At 39.7% G+C, this 20087-nt stretch overlaps 1 protein-coding gene across 3 annotated transcripts in view; it reads left to right on the top strand.

Moving 5' to 3' along the window:
* gria1a (glutamate receptor, ionotropic, AMPA 1a) overlaps nucleotides 1–10289 on the top strand; it is a 74898-nt gene extending 64609 nt beyond the window's left edge. Inside the window, exons 14-16 of one of the 3 annotated variants that reach the window (XM_075481030.1) lie at nucleotides 330–444; nucleotides 7327–7461; nucleotides 10027–10289. In XM_075481030.1, the coding sequence (XP_075337145.1) occupies nucleotides 330–444; nucleotides 7327–7461; nucleotides 10027–10194 (418 nt within the window). In that variant the 3' untranslated portion in view covers nucleotides 10195–10289. Of the gene's footprint in view, nucleotides 1–329; nucleotides 445–7326; nucleotides 7617–10026 lie in introns of all 3 variants that reach the window. The other 2 variants (XM_075481028.1, XM_075481029.1) reach the window with 2 other exon arrangements.
* The last annotated feature ends 9798 nt before the right edge of the window (nucleotides 10290–20087 follow it).

Here is a 20087-nt window from a genome sequence, read left to right as displayed (position 1 = left end):
ATCCGGTGAGACGTTCGTGTTGCACAGTTGAGTGTGAGCAGTGTGCCGGTTACCCAAAGTGATATAGTAATACACATCTACTGCCTTCAGGAGCAAGCCAACCAAGCTAGATGGAGTATTAATGCATATCACTTTGACACTGATGTTTCTAATGATGCTTATGCTACGTATTTGTGTGTGTGTGTGATGCGTTTTTTTTTTTTCTTTACCTCTAAGCAAGCCAGCCCAAGCATTAATGTGTGGATGTATTTGCTGCTGTGTTTCTGAATTAATAACATAAAATAACATGGTATAATATGTTATTTATGTTATTTCCTTATGCTTGGAAGAATCCCAGTAAACCTAGCGGTGTTGAAACTCAATGAGCAAGCCGTCTTAGACAAACTGAAAAACAAATGGTGGTACGATAAGGGGGAGTGTGGCAGCAACGACGCCGCAAGAAAGGTTAGTCTCCAACCCAAACCTGTCACCTCACAGCACCCCCCTCCCACCCCCTCCAGCATTACTCTGCCCTGATCCTAAACCAGCACCAAGACCAGCCCTCAGCCTCTACCTTACAGAGCAAATAGCCCCTATGTAGCTCTGGCAGTGCTGCCTCATTGGCCCAAATATAAGACAACAGTTATAACATAGCCTCCCACCTATTTTTTTGGTTGAAACCCCTCAAAGATGAGACACACGACCTGCAGAAAAGTATTTGTTGTTATTTACTTGTCGCGTTTAAAGTAGGATAAAAGAAAATGGCCGTTTAATCAAATTTGTTGTCAAAACTGTTCGTGAAAATGACGGTAAAGTTCGCCATTTAGTTTGAAGTGATTATGAGAATAAGTGCAATCAGTTTCTAAGAGGAAACAAAAAAATTATATGTACATAATTTGATCACATAATTTTGGCATCAGCTTTAATCAACAGGAGACATTTTGAATTGCAATAATCAATCAAAACAACTTAAACTGCCGCTGCTGAGTTGTGAACACTTTCAGTCAGTACGCACAGTTGTTACATGCAGTAAGTAGTACAATTTGTCTTGTCTTTATTCTTAACATAGTCTCTCTTGTCTAGTTATGTTTAAAAGGACATCCTTTGACTGACTTATTATTATTATTATTATTACATTATTATTCATTTTTGTTTTGTTTTGGTTTTTTTCCCTGTAAATTTTGTTTGACAGTAGTGTGTTTCTTTCTTTCTTTGTTTAGGTTACATATTCCCTCTTTTAAGGATCTTCATTCAATTCCATTCCAACCTGCTCAGGAAGTGCCAACTAAAGAAACTTAATGAAATCGATCAAATTTCTCTTTTTTGGAAACACTGCACCTTCACCAATGCACAAAGCCCCTGTGACCTTAGATATCTTTACTGTTGGCTGTCGTCATTTTAGCACCAAAAACTACCATTAACGTTTCTTGTAAGGTACACAGCCATGCTTGCTGACAAATGTTAGTTTAGATCAATAATTGGTTAGTTTAATGTCAGCAATAACTTGTTTCCCTGAAGATATTTGGGAACTTAATCTGTAGAGTTCTGAGCGTGTCAAAAAAGGATATTTTCAGTTTAATTTAAACATGATTATTTTTATTCCTTTGGGGATTCACGTTTTCTTTGATTCTTTTCATTTTTTTATTCTATTCTTTGCCAAGTTCTCCCTTTTTCATTTCACTCAACTCAAGCAGGCTGCCATGACTGATGGGTAATCTTTCTATTCAGTTTACTGCGAAGAGACAAATGGATGTTTATTTCTTCCCCGCACTGTCACAGCTCCCTTTTGAACTGAGCGTTTGTGCTCCCTACAGTTCAGAGTCTTACATCTCATGGCTGAATACCCTGTGCAGTCTACTTCACAGGCAACTACTGTGCAATCGGAACAGAGCCATATGTTGACTGGAAATTTTACACGCTTAGATCAATGGTAGCAGATACATGTAAACACAGGATCATTTGTATTCAATTCAGCTTTTTCATATAGTGCCAGTTCACAACTACAGTCATCCCAAGGTACTTGAAAAATCAATTGCTGGCTGCAAAACACCAAAATAATCTCACACAGCCTGGCATATGTCACTCTGCAGCAGATAGGCAATTTGAGCATCAAAGAAAACGCACGATTCCAAAAATGTCGCCCTCTAATGTGAAAGGACTCTGTGTCATTTTCAGAAACACTGTCTTATATTTGGGCCAGTACTCAGGTGGTACTCTGGTGTCTTTTTCTTCCTACTGATGAGCTTGTGTTGTCAGAGATTTACTGTTCTTTCCCAGTGTGTAAATAGACATTCTGTGGTGGATTACTCAGCATTGTGAAATATTTATACATTTATATGAGCTACACTTACCCATCTGCAACTCACACAAACATACACAAAGATAGTGTTGTGATAACCGTGCGTTTCTAATGTAGATTAAGAACAGCTAAGCCTGAAAACAGTTTATTAAAACACAACCTCATCCTAAGAGAGAGAACAAGAGGGATGTGAGAGGGACAGATGATGAACTCGTTTAAACGCGTTGAGCTGCAGTCTTTGCAATCTGGCCTTTGAAATGATCCTATCCTAATTCCCTCACTGTAGTGTGCATGCAAAACCTGTCAATTTACAACACCAACCACGAACCACGCCAGTTGTGCCGCTGAACTTACAGGCATCAGCAGTGTATGTTATCTTCTGACTCAAGAAGCAGTTTTCCCTGACAAGTTAGGCTTCGGCTCTTGGGTTCAGATGCTCCCGCATGTTTCTCCGTGTGGCCCTCTGATTCTGTCAAGAATTTGTTGCCTTATTCTGATGGACAGTTTAGTGCAGAGGTGACAAACCATTTGCCATGAAGGGCATAGTCTCCAAAGAACATATTACAAACAATCTGAGAATGAGTAGCTACATGTAAAAGCTCAGAGGAAGTAGTTACATACTAGAAGATATTTTGTAGAATAACCCAGCATAAATTTCAACATTCACACATAGTCCATTAGAATTTTGTTTTATTGTTTATTGTTTAACATTATTAGAAATGTTAGCAGGTTAAATGTATATTTTTCTTCTATTGAATTGACATTAAACAATACTTTTTCTGAGCAAACCATCATATCTAAATCTTGCCTTAAATTATGCAGCTTGCTGCTTGAGCTCAGTCGTATTTCCTGAACTGCTCCCAGGTTACACCCATTAACTGTATATATAACCGTATGGTTTTCAGACATAAGTTAGCATATAAGTGGTCAAGGATCCCTATCTTAATGATAAAAAAAAAAATGATGATAGTTTAGATTTATATAGCGCCTTTCACAAGACCCAAGGATGCTTTGCACAAAGGACCAGACAAGACAAACAACCACAGCTTATAACTTATGTTAGGTAATTATAACTTGGTTATCACTTTGCTTCCGTATGCCAAAGTTAACTATGGTTTTAACTGGGATGGCATCATTTGTGATGCACTGAACACATTACTCTTTAAATATAAAATCTCTACAAACCACATTAAGACAGGAAGCTATTTAATAAAACCAAACCTATGGAGCCCTTTGATGGTCAATTAGTCCAAATAATCAAAGAAAAGCCAGTTATTGCAATAAATCAAAAATGGATTCATACAGTCTAAATACTGCAGAATTTGCTGTGGAAAACTCAACCTTATTAAAACCCTATTTCAGAGGGCCCACCAGAAGTGATAAATGGTAGGCAGTTAGCTTAGCTTGGCATAAACATTACAAATGTGAAACGACCTTGCAGCACCTCTAAACTTCACTTGATAAGAACATCCGGTATCAGCTGTTTAGAATTACAGGTAGATATTGTAGATAAATATATATATTTTTCAAGCTTCTATCTGTTTATTCCTGACTCCAGCCAAGTTTTTGGCTTTGGCCTCATCTGCTAACCAAAAGTAAAAACTCCCAACCCTCTCAAGCAGTTCGAACTCCCAACTCTGAACAGTTATTTGCTGTGAGACATGCTAACACATTTCAGTAGCTGCTGTTTTCCTCATTTAGGTGCTTTTGATTCTACTTGTAATGGAAAGGAATTTTTATTTAATTCTATTTTTAATGGAAACAAGCTTTCACACACGTTGCGACATTGGTAACCTGTCCCAAAAATGCGGAAACCAAATGCCACAACCACAGATCTGAGTTGGACCAAAGAGAAGGCCCATTGCAGATTAAAACACAAGTAAAACCACTGATCCCTTTAGTAAATAGGGCTTTATAGGAACGCAAAGATACACACTAAGCTCTCAACTGAAATACATGTACCGCATTATATGAAAAGTTGGGAAGTTTTCTAAAGTGCAACAAAAAATGAAAATATGTACAGAGGAAATAATTTGTAGATTGACAAAGTACAAACAAATCTAGAATTTGATGCCAGCAGCACACTTAAAAAAGTTGGGACTGAGGCATGTTTGCCATTGTGTTACATCAGCCCTCCTTCAAAAGAGACTTTTTTATTTTTTTGGGAACTGATCATACCAAATGTTTCAGTTTTGCAAGAGGATTTGAGTCCCATCTTGCTGGATACAAGATTCCTGCTGCCTAACAGTCCGTGGCTGTCATCTTCTGATTCCCCTCTTCGTGATGTGCCATACATTTGTAATAGCAGACAGATCTAGACTGCAGGCAGGTCAGTCAAGCAAACACACTTCGTGTCTATGCAGCATGCTCTTAAGTCAGTACAAAATGAGGTTTGTCATTATCCTGCTGAAACAGAAACTTACCTCCTGGGAAAAGACATTACCTTGATGGTAGCAAGTCTCTCAGAAATAACGATGTACGCCTCTGCATAAGTGGTGCCTTCACATATGCAAGTTACCCATGTCATGGACACTGATGCACCCCCCATATCAACACCGATGCATTTTGCTGTTAACAGCCTGGAAAGTCTTTCCCATCTTTTGCATCTAGACCCTGATGTCTGTAAAATGGAGTATTAACTCATCCGATCACAGAACACTTGTGCAAGGTCTTTCTGTCCATCTGAGATAAGTTTATGCCCTGAGAACTTTCTGTACAGAGTTGACACACGCCTTCCTTCTTGTATAATTCACATTACATCTCTGGATGTTGTGTTAAGTGGAAGTGGTTTTCAATGGTACTCCAGAGTTGATGTTCCTATTTTGATTATCATAGCTTGACAGTTTTTTCGTCACATGCGTCAAACAGCGGCCTCTCTTTTCACAATATATTTTGCAGTGTAGACACTGACACTTTTATACCCAATCCTGACACCCTCACCTGTCACAAATTAATCTGCAGACTGTAGAATCTTCCCGAACGATGTTACCTTTAGATTCTATAAACTTTTGTCTCTCCCCTAACCTTTTTCTCTTTTCTTAAACGTGTTGCGGGCATCACATTTTAAATTTGTAAAACTTTTTTTTTTTTTTACATACAATGAAGTTGGTCAGTGAAACCTCTGAAAGTCCTTTCCTTTATACTTAAAGAGGAACTGCGGTATTTTCAACATTAAGCCTCTTTTATGAGTCGTCTGCAATGTTTTAGAACCCCCCTCACCGCTTTTTTGATGTTTACTGCTGTCTCCGGTAATTGCCTAATTTTGATTCTTCTCAACCTGCTTCAGAATGGCAAGTCATGTGCATGTCCTAAAAGGTTCGTAAAAGGACCGTAAACGTCCCTTTTTTCAAAATCATCAACTCACCGGAGTGGTTACTGGTGTGCACTGGTAATCCATATCAAATTTCGTTGCGAAAAGTTGCTTCCGTCGTGTTTTATTTGACATTTTGTAAATCCCATTGAGTTCTATGGAAGACTGGATGTTTAGAATGCTTTTTTTTAGCAAATAAATGTTTTTAGCAAATAAAACACGACAGAAGCAACTTTTCGCAACAAAATTTGATATGGATTACCAGTGCACACCAGTAACCACTCCGGTGAGTTGATGATTTTGAAAAAACGGACGTTTATGGTGCTTTTACGGACCTTTTTGGACATGCACATGACTTGCCATTCTGAAGCAGGTTGAGAAGAATCAAAATTAGGCAAATACCGGAGACAGCAGTAAAATTCAAAAAAGGTGAGGAGGGTTCTAAAAAATTGCAGACGACTCATAAAAGAGGCTTAATGTTGAAAATACCGCAGTTCCCCTTTAAGATTAACAAATTACAGAGTAGAATTTACATTTCAAGATAACATAATTTAACCAACTGTTCTAGAAATGGGGTTTGTAAAAAGTTATAAAGTGTGTAAGGTTCCGCATTATGACTTACGGGTTAGTATGCCGTGTATCCTGGAGCAGGTTTAGGAATTCAGTTGGCTTGTGCAGTTCTTTTAAAAATACTTTGTAAATTCAATTATAGGACAAGACAAAACATAAAACATATTTCATTGCTGATGCTTCTGTTCCTATAGAAATGGCGGTTTACAAGAATCATTTACGAAATAAAGCTTTTTAAAAAAGAGAGAGATTACCAAACTGTAATTTTAATAAATCACTGCAAGCTGATTTATGGTATGCGGACATCCCTCCCTTCTTTTTAATTAGAATCCACTCAACACTGGGCTCAGACACAATGCATCATATTTATCACTGTGTTGTTATCAGGTTGCCTTGAGCTTTCTGCTCCTGCAACGATGGGATGAGTCAACCAGTATAGATGTCAACAGCCACTGAAAGCTCTTCATTGCAATTAACATGCAAGCAGGAGATCTTATTAATGGCTTTTACAGCTGCCTGCTGTATTTACTGTTTTGTGAGAACACTGGCAGCACCACAGATGATTTATGACAGTTTTGAAAGTTTTTATTGGTACAAATTGTAAAATGTGCCAAACTCTGAGAGAGCATTCCTTTTGCCTTCCTGACATTTTCTGCTTCCTACTGTGTTGGGATGCTGACTAAATGTTTCCTAATGGCTTTTCAGCTGCAAGCCTGGCCAAAAACTCCATGATTCATCTGCACTATTAGTCACCGATTAGTCAATTGCTATATTGCTATATTTGTGAGATCAGAGGAACCAAATTAATCCAGATTTGTCCAGCTCGCAAATATAACATACATCCTACTTTGTGAGACAGGCCTATAGCATATGTTTTAATTTTAGTGGTGATGCTTTGTTGGTGTATGTAGTTATGTGTGTTTGGTCCTTGTTAGGTGTTCCTAATTAAAGTATAGTGTGTGTGTCTGCATGTGTGTGTGTGTGTGTGTGTGTGTGTGTTTGAGTTGATCCTTTTCCTATACATGTATTACGTTGGAATCTGTTTAGTTGATTCTTCTTTGTGAAACTGGATGTCTGGAGGTATATGTGTGTGATGTCATTTGTCTGCTATCTCTCCTCACAACTTGGCTCTGACCCCTCTTCCTGCTCCCCCTCCTCCTCCCTCCAGGACAAGACGAGTGCTCTGAGCCTTAGCAACGTGGCGGGAGTGTTCTACATCCTAATCGGAGGCCTGGGCCTGGCCATGCTGGTGGCACTAGTGGAGTTCTGCTACAAGTCCCGGACCGAGTCGCGCCGAATGAAGGTGTCCACCGCGCGAGCTGCTGCCGCCACAGCCGCTCAGGCCTTTCACTGCTCAGCCTTAGACAGTGGTGCTAGCGCCCCCTACACAGAGCTGCAGAGCTACGGCCTGTACGCCAACAACACTGTTAAGATATAAGGGCAGAGCACAGCCACGGGGTAGGAAACGCTGCGATCAAACCATGATGATGATGATGATGATGACATCTGCCTCCACCCCCCCCCCGCCCATCTAACCGTGATCACAGTAGGGCCTCTCACGGCTTCCACCGCAGTGCCACTGCTCTCCTGTACCTCTCTCTACCTCTGCCGCTCCCCCGCTCAGTCTTTGTCACTGATCCGAAATTGCCCTTATGCCTGTTCTGTTTATGCTCTAAAAGAAGATTATAAGGCAGTCACTTTGATTTCAGTGAGATAGTGTATGGGCAATTCCATGTCAGTTGAAGTTCGTCTTTGTTGTTGTGGCGGTAAAAGGTAAATCTATATGACAAGGGGCATTCTAATGCACATTTATTGAGATAATTCCTGATCTATGTATTTAAACAATTGATCTAATACAAATTTAGAGAACTTGTATTATAAAATCATTGAAAATAAGGAAGATATTTTGGCCATGAAAGAAAAATAAAAGAAATTGCTTTTATTTGCTTCATAAATCAGAAAATTCATACCACTTAAATTTTTATCAGACTGTTCTTCATTGGGATTTGTTTTGTTGTTGTTGTTTTCCCATTGTCACTTCAATAGGCTAAATTGGACTTTTTTGTGGTGGTGCCATCTATTGAACCACCTGCACACTTTAAACTGCACAAATCCCCCAAAAAGGCCTGATATTTAGTATATATACATATATATATATATATATATATATATATATATATATACATTATGCTTACAATTTAAATCTGACCCATCTACTCTAAAAGGCTATAACTTCATCAATAAATAATCCCCCCCATGACTCAGATATTTTTGCTCGCTCAGTCATATAGATTCATCTTCCCACACAGACAGATATCGAAAAAAAGTCAAAAACATGGTTAACAAGGAATGACTCCATATAACATCTCACTGTACAATGGCCAACACTATGGGTAAACTATGGGCAAATTCTGGAATCATTGCTGTTAAGTTGTGCTAAATTTCAGCATCACGGTGTGCAATTCTCTTAGTCCCATTTTCTTTCGCATCGTGTGGTTACTCACAATTTTTTTTTTCTTTTATTTCCTTTTTTTAACATTCCAGCTTTCAAAATGTTCCCTGAAGGCCACTTGTTAAATCCATGTACTTACCAAATTACAATAATCATGTGCACCTTTTTCAAAAACTTCGCTTTGTGTCACAGGTATAAAGGCAATTTGAATCACAGTGGTACATCTATCTACTTCTGTCGCTCTGAGCAAATCTCTGTCCCCTGCTCCTTCCTCTCTTTTTGCTGACTGTCTCGCAAACGCAGGGCCCATTGTGGTGAACATCGTTTATATGTATACCATAAGGCAGTCCTCGTACGGTTCGCATGTCTTTCATCACTGCTTTTACCTAAAACGGTATAACTCGAACTGTTGTTTGTTCAGAAATGTGAAAGTAAAGGACCAGTTGCTTCATTCCTCCCTGGAAAATGGGAGGTTTCTCCTCCAGCATCATCGCTGTTAGACATCTTCTCCATAAAACAATTTCCAACAGTCTTTTGATTTATTCTTTCAACATCAAAGCCCCTCAGTGCACACTCATATACTCTTCATGCAAACTGACAACTACAAGGCAGGGCCAAGATACGAAGGGATATTCTCCATGAATCTCTTAATATTTTAATCAGCCCACGAAGAGGCACCTGATCAGTATGCTGATGAGAATGGCGAGGAGCCTATTAGTCCCGTGGTGCATTTATGCTGTTTGACTTGAGGGAAACAAAAACACTGTTTCAATTAGAGGCCGCTATAATTCTCCAGTCCCCATGCAGCACTTAGCGCTTGCTCGAGATCGCACTTGCTTTGCCCAATTGAATCAGCTATAGAAAAAAGCGGTTGCGGGCACAGGTCTACGCGCACGCGAGCATCACACATCGTTAGGTCAGCTTTCGAGCCTTGTTGCTTTTCTAATGCTAGAGGGGAGAATGAAGCTATTAAACCAATGAGCGAAGCCTCAGCTCCATTCTTACTGCCCACACTTTGCTCTCCACCTCCTTTTACAAATTAGGGCATTTGATGCACAATGACCACCACCACAATTTACCACCCACGACTATCCCTGAGACTCTGATAAATAGGGAGAAAAGGAAACGCTTTTAGACTCTGAACACCTCACTCTGGTGCTGGATGTCTTAGTATGCAAGCACCACACTCAGATTGTAACATAAACAGCCTCTTATTATCATATATTTGTGTAGTAAAACCCAGACAAATTGCATAACATATTTACTTCCATGACAGAGCTTCTAACTTACTTAATTCTATGTGTTGCAGGCTTTAACTGTTGCATTAGCTTTCTCTGTTTGATTAAGATATAACGCATGTGTTAACTGATTTAAATCTTGTCTGCGGGCTAACTCTAAATGTTTTTTTCATGGCAGCAGTCCATCAATGACGCCATGCGCTGCTCCACCTTGACCAGGATGAGTGGCAACGGGAGCGGCGGAGAGAACGGACGAATCCTCACCCACGACTTCCCCAAGACCGTTCAGACACTGCCCTGTATGAGCCACACCGCTAGCATGGGACTGGGTGCCTCTGGCATGTGATCATCGTGTTACTGTGCTGGCGGCGAGGGTTCGGCAGGGTGGGGCAGAAGAGGAGCACAAGACTCTGTTAACCTCAAAATTCATGGCTGTCTGGTTTGGCCGATCTACTCTCCTGGCTGTCAATACGCCCGACAAGACTTGAACTTACTGCCAAAATGCACTCTCAAACCGCTCCTAATGAACCACGGACAAAGACTTACAGCATTTTTAACCAAGTGGATGTTTGAAAAAGAGATACAGAAAAAAAGAAGAAAAAAAAGAAGGGAAGTGTGCTGCAATAACGAAGCCGTCAACGGGGCGCGTTTTTGAATTTTTTACGGTGTTCATTAATGTGGGAAAAAATAACTTTATTCTTCAGTGTGACGCCTGCTCTGTGCCATTTCCATGGAGCTGTTGACGTTAGTCTGCGTGTGCAATATCCTCACCTCCACCGCTGACCTTGTACTACCTAGATGCTTTCTGATGGCCAATAGAACTCGTCTTTGGATAGATGTTGCAGAGGAGGACAAACACGTGACAGCTCTCATGATTTGATATTGTTTTTTTTGGGACATTCTTTTTCTCCTTGACTGTCACATTTACACTCCATTTTGGAAGGACAAAGTGCTCTGTGAAGCATAGCCCGTTTTTATGATATAGTATATGGTTTACATTGTTGTAATAGCGCAGAGCTTTGTCAGAAGTGGTTCGATTTATGTTCGACTGAGGATTACCTCTCTGTGAGTCAGCGGTCGACTTGGCTACGACAAGCATGCTTTGCTGCTACACCTCGTTTAACACTTCATGCCTTGTCTTGGTGCCATACGACCATTCCCACAAATGCACACAGACACGCCATACACTCGTAGCTACAGGTTCATTATTAGGCAGATACAATGTTTCACCGACAGAAATAGTTGGTGGGCTCATTCAGATAAGCACACCTTGAACTATACGGGAAAGAAAATTGGGCAAAACATATTCTGTGGCTTTGTATAGTACTGAGTGACCTTATACTGTATACTGCTATCGTGACTTTCATAACACATCCATTCATTATACCTAGGAGTCTATTTGCAGCCCGTTTTTGCCAAAAGCAAAAGATTGACTAATTGAATTTAATATACAGAAAATCTTCTTTGTATTATTGCTGCTGCATAATTCCCTCCCTGCTGTGGTGTATTTTCAGCTGTATTCAGTTATAATGAAATTGGCAGCACATGCAATTTATTGAGGGTGGCATATCCCCTGCAGATTGTTAGTGGTCTATAAAAAGAAAGTTGGCCTCATCGCAGTGTTATTAGCAGGCGGCACCGATGCATTCGATGCGATTGAGAGATTTTCTGTGACTATCATCTTTTTTTTGATTGGAGGTCAAGGTTAAGGTGAAAACTGCATTGCACAGTGGTGGACGCCTCTCTTTCAGTTCACATCAAGGAAACAGAAATCAGAATGGCGGGTATGGGAGAGAGAAGAGCAGATATTACTAAGGGCAGGCAGCCTGGGTTTGGCATGTAGGCCTTAAAGGAAAAATCTATCTCTTTTAACACTAAATGACTGTTGGTGATGCAATTTGCATTTCCAGGCGAGTTTTGTTCAGTTAGCAGGGTAAGTTTTACTCCTCTGTGTGTGGGATAAGCAGCATAAAACACAAAGTTTCAATAATGAGTGGGTTCGTCTTTTGCTTATTGTATGGTATAATTTCAGTATATTTTGCTCCTTCTTACACTCTTTCTTATTGTTAGCCGTCAGTGAGGGGAAACTGTGGTTCTAGATTTCTGCAAATCTGTATTTTCAACTGAAATGTGATGACTCGTTTTCATTTAGATCATTTTTTTAAGGGAGGGGGGGGGTTACTTCTGAGTGTCACATTTCCAAATGAGTATGTCGTGCTTTCATGGACCTTTTTTCTCCGATCTCATGCCCTGACGGCATGACTGAAATTTTTTTTCCTCAACAGTAATTCACTTAAGACGAGCTAAAGTGCAAAATCCCAATTCACCAGTAGGCTTTCAGGCATTTTCAGGCATTCAGGACACATGGGACCTTCCCATTTCCCACCCATCTGTGTAACTCCTCAACAGTCGAGCTGCACCCAAACCATAAACCTAGTAATCTCTCCAATTATTACTTACTAAAATGCAGTATTACTATAGCAAGGAGAAGTGCCTGATGTACAACGACATGTGACGGCATGTGTAAAGGTTCTACCAGTGAAGCACTGACATGATTTGAAATTAATCAAGACCCTTTAAATATCAACAGGGTCATGGGTCCCCCATGCTGCCCACCTGAACCAGTTTCATCTTATTCCTACCAAAAACATAAGAAATTCTTTCATTGAAATGACGAGTGCAGGATGAGTCATCAACAAAATTACTTCAATAACTAGTTTTCATGGCATTAAGAGAACATGCCAACCCGTGCAGTAAGGTGTATTTCTCTGATATGCTTAGAATCACCGTGTAGTTACACTATATATGGCTTTGTTTATGTATTTACAAGTTGTTTTCTTTATTTAGTGCTGGCGTGTCCACGTAACGCTTTTTTTCTGAGCACCAGCATCTTTTTTTTATTTTTTATTTCAGTGTTCAGCGTCTTTTTTCATAGCGCAACCCCTTTTTTCTCTGAACTTCTCAGCAAGATGCTGGTCTCGTCATGGTAAGATGGGGCGATAAACTTGTTCTTGCCGTGTCTGTCTGTTCCATAGCCCATGCTGTTTCGAATGTCAAAAGCCCATTTGTGGGAACAGAACAGTCGGACGCCAAATGTTGATGATCAAAGTAGCCTATTAGTGATGTGACGGGGATAAAGCTGAAACAGTCTGTTCGAATGAAAACAAGCTGCAGTCTGTCTCACAGGTATCAGCAGAGCACAGAGACACTCTGCAGGGCTAATCATCTCTCTGAATATTGTTCTCTCGCAAAAACAAAACATTTGGAAGGAATCCCATTTAAAACTGTTCCTTAATAAACCTCAACTAGGACCAGCATCAGGCTCCTTCTAACAGTAGCTGTTACACAAGACAGTGATTTTCATTACACTGATGTCTCCTGCAGATTGTGTCGCACACCAACCTCTCCCTGCACCACAGCGTTCAAACTGAGTTGACTCGAGCTCGTTCAGCTGTCTGATTGAGGGCAAGTGTCCTCTGTTTTCCCACTCATGGTGAAATAAACCATGTTTCAACAAAACGTTTACCGGCAAAAAGGCTTAAAATAATGCAAGACTAAGGAGCGGGCTGGTGCTGCAACGGTTTAAGATTAGATGTTGGCAAAGAGATGTTGAAAATGCTGCTGTGTCAGAGAGCTCGTGTCAGGAAGCGCTTCCAAGTGCCCAACCGGGGCTTTTTCTGCCAGACAAAAAGCGCTACGTGGACACCGGCCCTGAAGTGATTAATTGAGCATGGGGTGCAAAAATGCTAATCACACTGAAAGTAAATTCAATTGAATTAAGAAAGCAAGTAGTTTTAATGATTCACAAGCCAAGCTGTGTCGATAATACTTTAGGTTTTTCTCTACATAGCCGATACAGTGTTGCACTTAACCTCACCATGGCAACCTCAACTGTTACTCAAAACTCACAGCTGATGGACATTTAATAATAACGATGACTGCCATGACTTTTCTCATTATCAGATAAAATACACATAGTAATGAATGGATGGAATGTTAACCCTAACCCCATATGGAAAATGTGTCTCTTCAATATTGTAACTCTTTAATCTAAAAGGACTTTTTGTGATGGAAGTCTCCAGATGACAGGAAAACAACCAACTTCGCCATAGACTCCAGGATTTTAAGAGCAAAGCCAAAGTTGATTAGATTTTTAACTTGCCAACATGTTCACCTTTCTTACACCTGAAACACAAAGATCCCACCAGTGTATGCAGGGAAGCCTTGCATTGCTCAAAATTGCAAAGTGTGTCATCAAAGGTTTTTTGGGTTTTTTTGTTCTTTAACTGGCAGCAGTCTGAGAAAAACTCAGTGTCACACTTAACCTCACCATTGAGACTTCCAATTAGATCTCACAGCTCATGAACATATGATTATCAATAGCTTCTCTCATCTGTGCTTACACTTTTTAGCAGTTAGCAAGAGAGAAGGGACAGGCAATGTTGGCACTGAGACGCTTGAGACGATTTTGGTCTGTTTAATGAAATTTGTTGACGGCAAGAAAAATATAGAATATCTCCACCCCAATGCTCAAAAAAGCTGGAGAGTGGTCAATAGCTGTTTTTTAACAATGGCTCATAGCCAGGAGCTATTTAAGCGGTACCAGCATCTTTGTCCTCAGCATCTTTCTGTTCTTCTCAACCTACACAAATCTTCCAGGGAGCAGTAATTTCAGATGCCTAGACAGTGAGAGGGCATAAAAGAAGGTCTACAAAATGATTCAGTTGTCCTGAAATGCATTGAGCATCATCATCATTACGCAGGCTTAATGTCTGTGAGTCTGTGTCCGAACATGTGATTTTACCGTGAGGTGACTGGAAGGTTGTTGCTTGAAATGGGATTTGCGCGGCTGTTGGATGCCAGAGGTCAGCCTTTTGATTGTGAACCGTACTCTCAAGTTGACCTCTCATTTTACAGCAAAGGCCAAGCGCCTGTACAAAGGCAGCACTCATCTCCCGCTTCCACAACTGTGGACTGTGTGTTACTTTTTTCTTCTCTGAGTTACTGCTTTGAAATAATAAAAAAGATTTTAAAAAAAGATGGTGCCAAATCCAAGTGTGACTTCGCTACATCGTCATACGAACAAAACAACTGGGCAGTCAGAGTTTATTGAAATCAATACATATCTACATCTGTTATGTATATAAAAGCATTTTTCTCTTCCCCAGTGAAAACATTTGTTCTCTTTTAAATCACGCGTCGGCGTACCACAGTTAGTTACCGACTGTGAATATCCGTTGCTTTGCTCCTTCATACGTGTCTTCTTTTGCTGATAATGTATTAATTAGCGCACAGCACTCTTCAGAGGAGGCTTTACCTTGGCAGACATGTTTTAAATACCATAACAAGGTTTCTGAATAAAAAAAAACATGCAAACAATTCAGAAGAGGGATAAACTGTACGATAAAGGAGAGTTGAAATTCTAAGAAAGTGGCACTTTGAGGAGTAGAAGAAGTAATACACACACACACTGATGCTGAATAATCTGTAGAGACTAATGTATTTTAAAGTCTGTTTTACGTTGGTTTAATTTTTTTGTTTGTTTGTTTTGCCGATTTAAGAAGCGTTTAAAGATTTTTTGGTTTCTTTTCAAGTGCTTGGAGTTTAACACAGTGTGAATATTTCTTTGTTTTACTTTTTTCACTGTATTTTACTACTCGAATCGCAAGAGATGCTATTGGTTTTTTTTTAACTTTAACTTTGCAAAGGGTGTCACCGACTTTAACTAAAAAAATTATCAATAAATGGGTACACTGTTTTAAAAAGGATATATATTAGAGAATACAATTATCAATAGTCTGATTTTTGAGAAATAACTTCTTTTTTTTTCTAACCAAAGTGTCCTGGAAGGAAGGCATTATGCTTTTGTAACTGAATAAAGGAATAAACTATTAATATTTTGATCTGTGTTATTTCAGTAGGACCCACATTTCTTAACACCTTGCCTCAGGAAAATGTGTGAGTGTGATTTTAGATATTGCAAGTAGAGAAGAATGGAGCGTTGCTTTGGTCTGAAATGAGTGCAGTGATCCAAATAAAGTAATCTGAGGCAGTTTTTTGTTTTTTTTGTGTAAGACTATAAAGAAAATGGCCTCTGTTACATGTGCAGCTACATATTTAACCAATACCGGTTTATGTTGACCTGTTAACTTGGGCCACATGCTGGATTATTGAGGACAAACCACATCTGATGGAGTAGCACTATACGTGCACTTCACACTAATTGGTCTAGCATTAGTGTGTAATCATCAGTTTTCAAAAGTGGGGAGTTTACAGCTGAAGCTATGAATACAGTGTTATGAAGAGACTTTGGTGATGCTTTCATCAGCTATTTCATTTTGAGAATAAGAAATACAGGGTTAACTGCAGTATACATGTATGAGTTTAGCCCAGATGTAAAGTAGTTACCTCGTAACCTCGGAGTGTTGATAGACTCAGATCTGACTTTCAGCAGCCACATCAAAGCTGTCACAAAGGCAGCTTTTTACCACCTCAGAAATATCAACAGAATTAAAGGTTTCCTCTCCCAAAAAGACCAGGAGAAACTCATCCATGCATTCATCTCCAGTAGACTCGATTACTGTAACGCTCTTTTAACTGGACTTCCCAAAAAGAGCATTAAACATCTGCAGCTCATCCAGAACGCTGCTGCTAGAGTTTTAACCCGGACTAAGAGATCTGAACACATCACAACAGTTTTAAAATCTTTACACTGGCTTCCAGTCAGTCACAGAATAGATTTTAAAAGCCTGCTGATGGTTTACAAATCCCAGAATGGTTTAGGCCCAAAATACATCTGTGATATGTTCAGAGAATATAAACCCAGCAGAGCTCTGAGATCCAAGGACTCAGGCCAGCTGGTCCAGTCCAGAGTCCAAACTAAACATGGAGAAGCAGCATTTAGCTGTTATGCTGCAAATAAGTGGAACAAACTGCCAGTGGAGATTAAACTTTCACCAAATGGAGACATTTTTAAATCCAGGTTAAAAACATTTCTTTTCTCATGTGTCTATGCATGAAATATCTTTTAACTTATCTAGACTGTTGCCTGATTTTAAATTCATTTAAATGATTTTATTTGTTTCTCTTTATATTATTTTATGTATTTTTAATGCTTCTTGCACTCCCTGCTGCAATGCTTTTATTTTATGTAAAGCACTTTGAACTGTTTGTACATGAAATGTGCTATACAAATAAATTTGATTTGATTTTGATTTGATACAGTCTATCACGTAAGCTTTTAGCTGACAAGTGTGGAGCCCCGTTAGCTCAGGGCTAGCTCACTGAAACTAAGTTAGCCAGAGGTCTCTCCCATTGTGACAGAATATTAGCACAGCATGAGATCATAACCGGGCACTTTAAGAGTCACAAAATTAGACTAGCCAAAAGCATTGTAACTCAATAATGTAACTAAAACAGTAGGACCTCTGAGCTTCAAAATCCCCGCTAATGTTCAATACTTGCTTGTGATACAGTTCCAAGGAGGAATGGTACATAACTAAGTTAAGTTCAGTGTCACTAAGGAACAATTAAGAAACAATTATTGTTACCAATTGGTGATTTTCTTATGGGCTGTTTATGTTTCTAATATTGTAGAAAGCAATATTCAGTGAATACATTCCCTTTACTTGTATATGCAACCTTGTGTAGTTGAGCTTCTTCTTCCTGAGAATTGTTTTCGGTTTCAAACATGACAGCTATATAACCCTAATATTAGGAAAGACCACTTCGTTGCATAGCAAAGTGCTGAAGTGTCAGACAGCTCGTGGCAGTCCAGTGTTGTCTGCTTGTCGGTGGAGATGTGCGCGGGGACATATTAGCATATTCATAGATCACCATTGACTGAATGAAGAAAAAGATTTCATACACAGGCCATTTTAAGGCCATGAGAGCTTTAGCTTTTAGATGAGGCGATGCTGGTGCAAGAGACTCAACACAGCACTGAAGACACTGAAGGCACAGCACAGGGATTAATATCTAGGTTTGTTTGTCTGTTTTTCTCCATTCTTTTAAACTTTCCCCCAAAGCAAAGCCAGGAGTCTAGACTAAAAAACACAAAAGATATGCTCGAACCGATCTACTTACTTCCACCTAATCAACCTCCACTCACCTCAATGCAAACAAGGTAAAAACCGAAATGAATCACAAACCTGCAACATCCATTCTCGTCATAGCACTGTTGTGATGTGGCTATTTCATCAAATGTGCCATTTTTACCAACAACAACAAAGAAAAAATGTACAAGGACCTCCCGATTTGGAAGGGGTTAGGAGGTTAAACAATGTCCCACATGAGTGTGCAGCAGACTTTTGTTGACCACCTGAAATAGCTTGCAGGCTTTGCTTCACTGATTCAGAAATGGGACATGAGCAACACCTTTGTATATAGTTTGCTCTGTCATTTTCTGCTGTGTGCTTTTGTGTCAAAAGCAAAAAGAAGAATAGAATCTTCTGTTTTTAATTATGTCAGAACCACAGCTCTGGAAAGTCAACAAATCCTCAACCGGTTCATTATAACGTTCTTATCATAAACACAATCAATCAGTCCACTGAAATATTAGGATTCCAAACCAAACTGACAGATACGTCTATGAGTAAAACTGCTGCTGCCTGAACACGAGTCTTCAATTCTTGATGATTAAAAACGTAATATATCTGTCTATTTTCCCATCCATATTCAGACATGCAAATTCCCCCTGTGCACAATGGGGAAAAAAGAAGAAATAACTTTCATTACCTGGATGAAACATTTCATGCAACAGCAGTCCTGCATGAAATGTTGTCTGAATTCTTCTCCTTATAATGAAGATACAAATATAGAATGCGTCATTGTTTCGCTGCAGTGCTTATCAATATGTGTGTTTGTGTGTGTGAGCTTCTGTGTTATGTTAGAGATAGCAGGATGTCAGGCTGTGTCACACCCCATGATTAGTGACATCAGCTGCCAGAGAGGCCGCACTCTTCCTCACTCTGACAGCCTGGAGTCTACTGTATAATTAACATCTCGCTTCTTCTTTTTCCTTTCTTCCTCTCTTTCCCTTTCTTTCTCTTCTATGAGATCCGTGTCTCAACGCCCACAGGATTTTTTGCATCTTTGTTTACCCCTCCCCTCAAAATTTTGGTTTGTGACTTTGAAGTATAGCTGTTTCAACAACACACATTAGGGGGATGACCAGCATCAAATATTTTCATACAGGGCTTTAGGCCTGGTGTGTGACATTAACAGTGCCAATAAAATGCCTTTTGGAGTCATCCCTTTCTGACACTGTGTCCTCGAACATTACCACGTCAAGGCTGGTAACTCGCATTTAGCATCAGACATAAGTCACCAGATATTTGTCTCTGGATACGGGAGGCAGAGCAGAGCAGGCATTGAGTATTTTTCTTTAAATTTTAGAGGGATTTCGTAAGCAAGGAAACCTGGCAACAGATCTCCCATTGATATAGTGTGGTTACACCTTACTTTAAAAAGCTGCACATGGTTTATCTTAACTTCTCTAAATCTTGTCACGCTTATATGTGGTGTTCTTTGGTTAAGTTAAGTTTTTCACAGCCGCTTTTCAGTTAAGACGAAAGTATTTGCTTTCTGCTCTGTTTCAACGTATTCACTACCAAGGCCAGACTATGGACACACGCACAATTTCTTTTTGGGCCATAGACAGGAAAACCGAGGAAAGCTGACTTCTCAGTACCATCCTGTAAGTATCAGCAGGCCAGGATTACCTTCTTCACTTGTTTACTTCTTCACCATTTCTTTAAAGAGACAGGAGCTAAAGTGAGTGTTTGAGACAGAGAGTGGTTAGATGGCCTGCAGCAATGTACATGTACTGAATAGCTCAGTCTCGCAATTAAACATTTTTATTCCCATTAATTGCTTGAGTCAGTGTAGTTAATTGTGATTATTCAGAATGTAATCAGAAATGCATTAGATTTCGTGCGAAAGAACTTTAAAATTAAAATAAACACTCAGCATCAGGTGTGCAATTACCCTACCAGTGAGGCCCTCCCCTGCCCCTTAGGAAGGTGGCATTGTGGATAGTTTGGTTGTGAGCTCTTGTAGAAAGTTGGATGCGGATGAGGAATTTGTCCAGACCGAGGAAGCTAAATAACTGATTATCAGCCTTTAAGCGTCCAGATGGGCCCGGTTTTTTAGAATAATTTGTCTTTACGTCTTCTTCAACGTGTTCAGTATCTCAGAGATTGAGTCTGAGATAGGTATTTTTTCTTCAAACATTTAAAA

Source organism: Odontesthes bonariensis, chromosome 13 (genome assembly GCF_027942865.1).
Source record: "Odontesthes bonariensis isolate fOdoBon6 chromosome 13, fOdoBon6.hap1, whole genome shotgun sequence".
NCBI classification, from domain to species: Eukaryota; Metazoa; Chordata; class Actinopteri; order Atheriniformes; family Atherinopsidae; genus Odontesthes; species Odontesthes bonariensis.
Note: the sequence above shows the minus strand (reverse complement) of the source record. Positions and strands in the feature narration are given on the sequence as shown.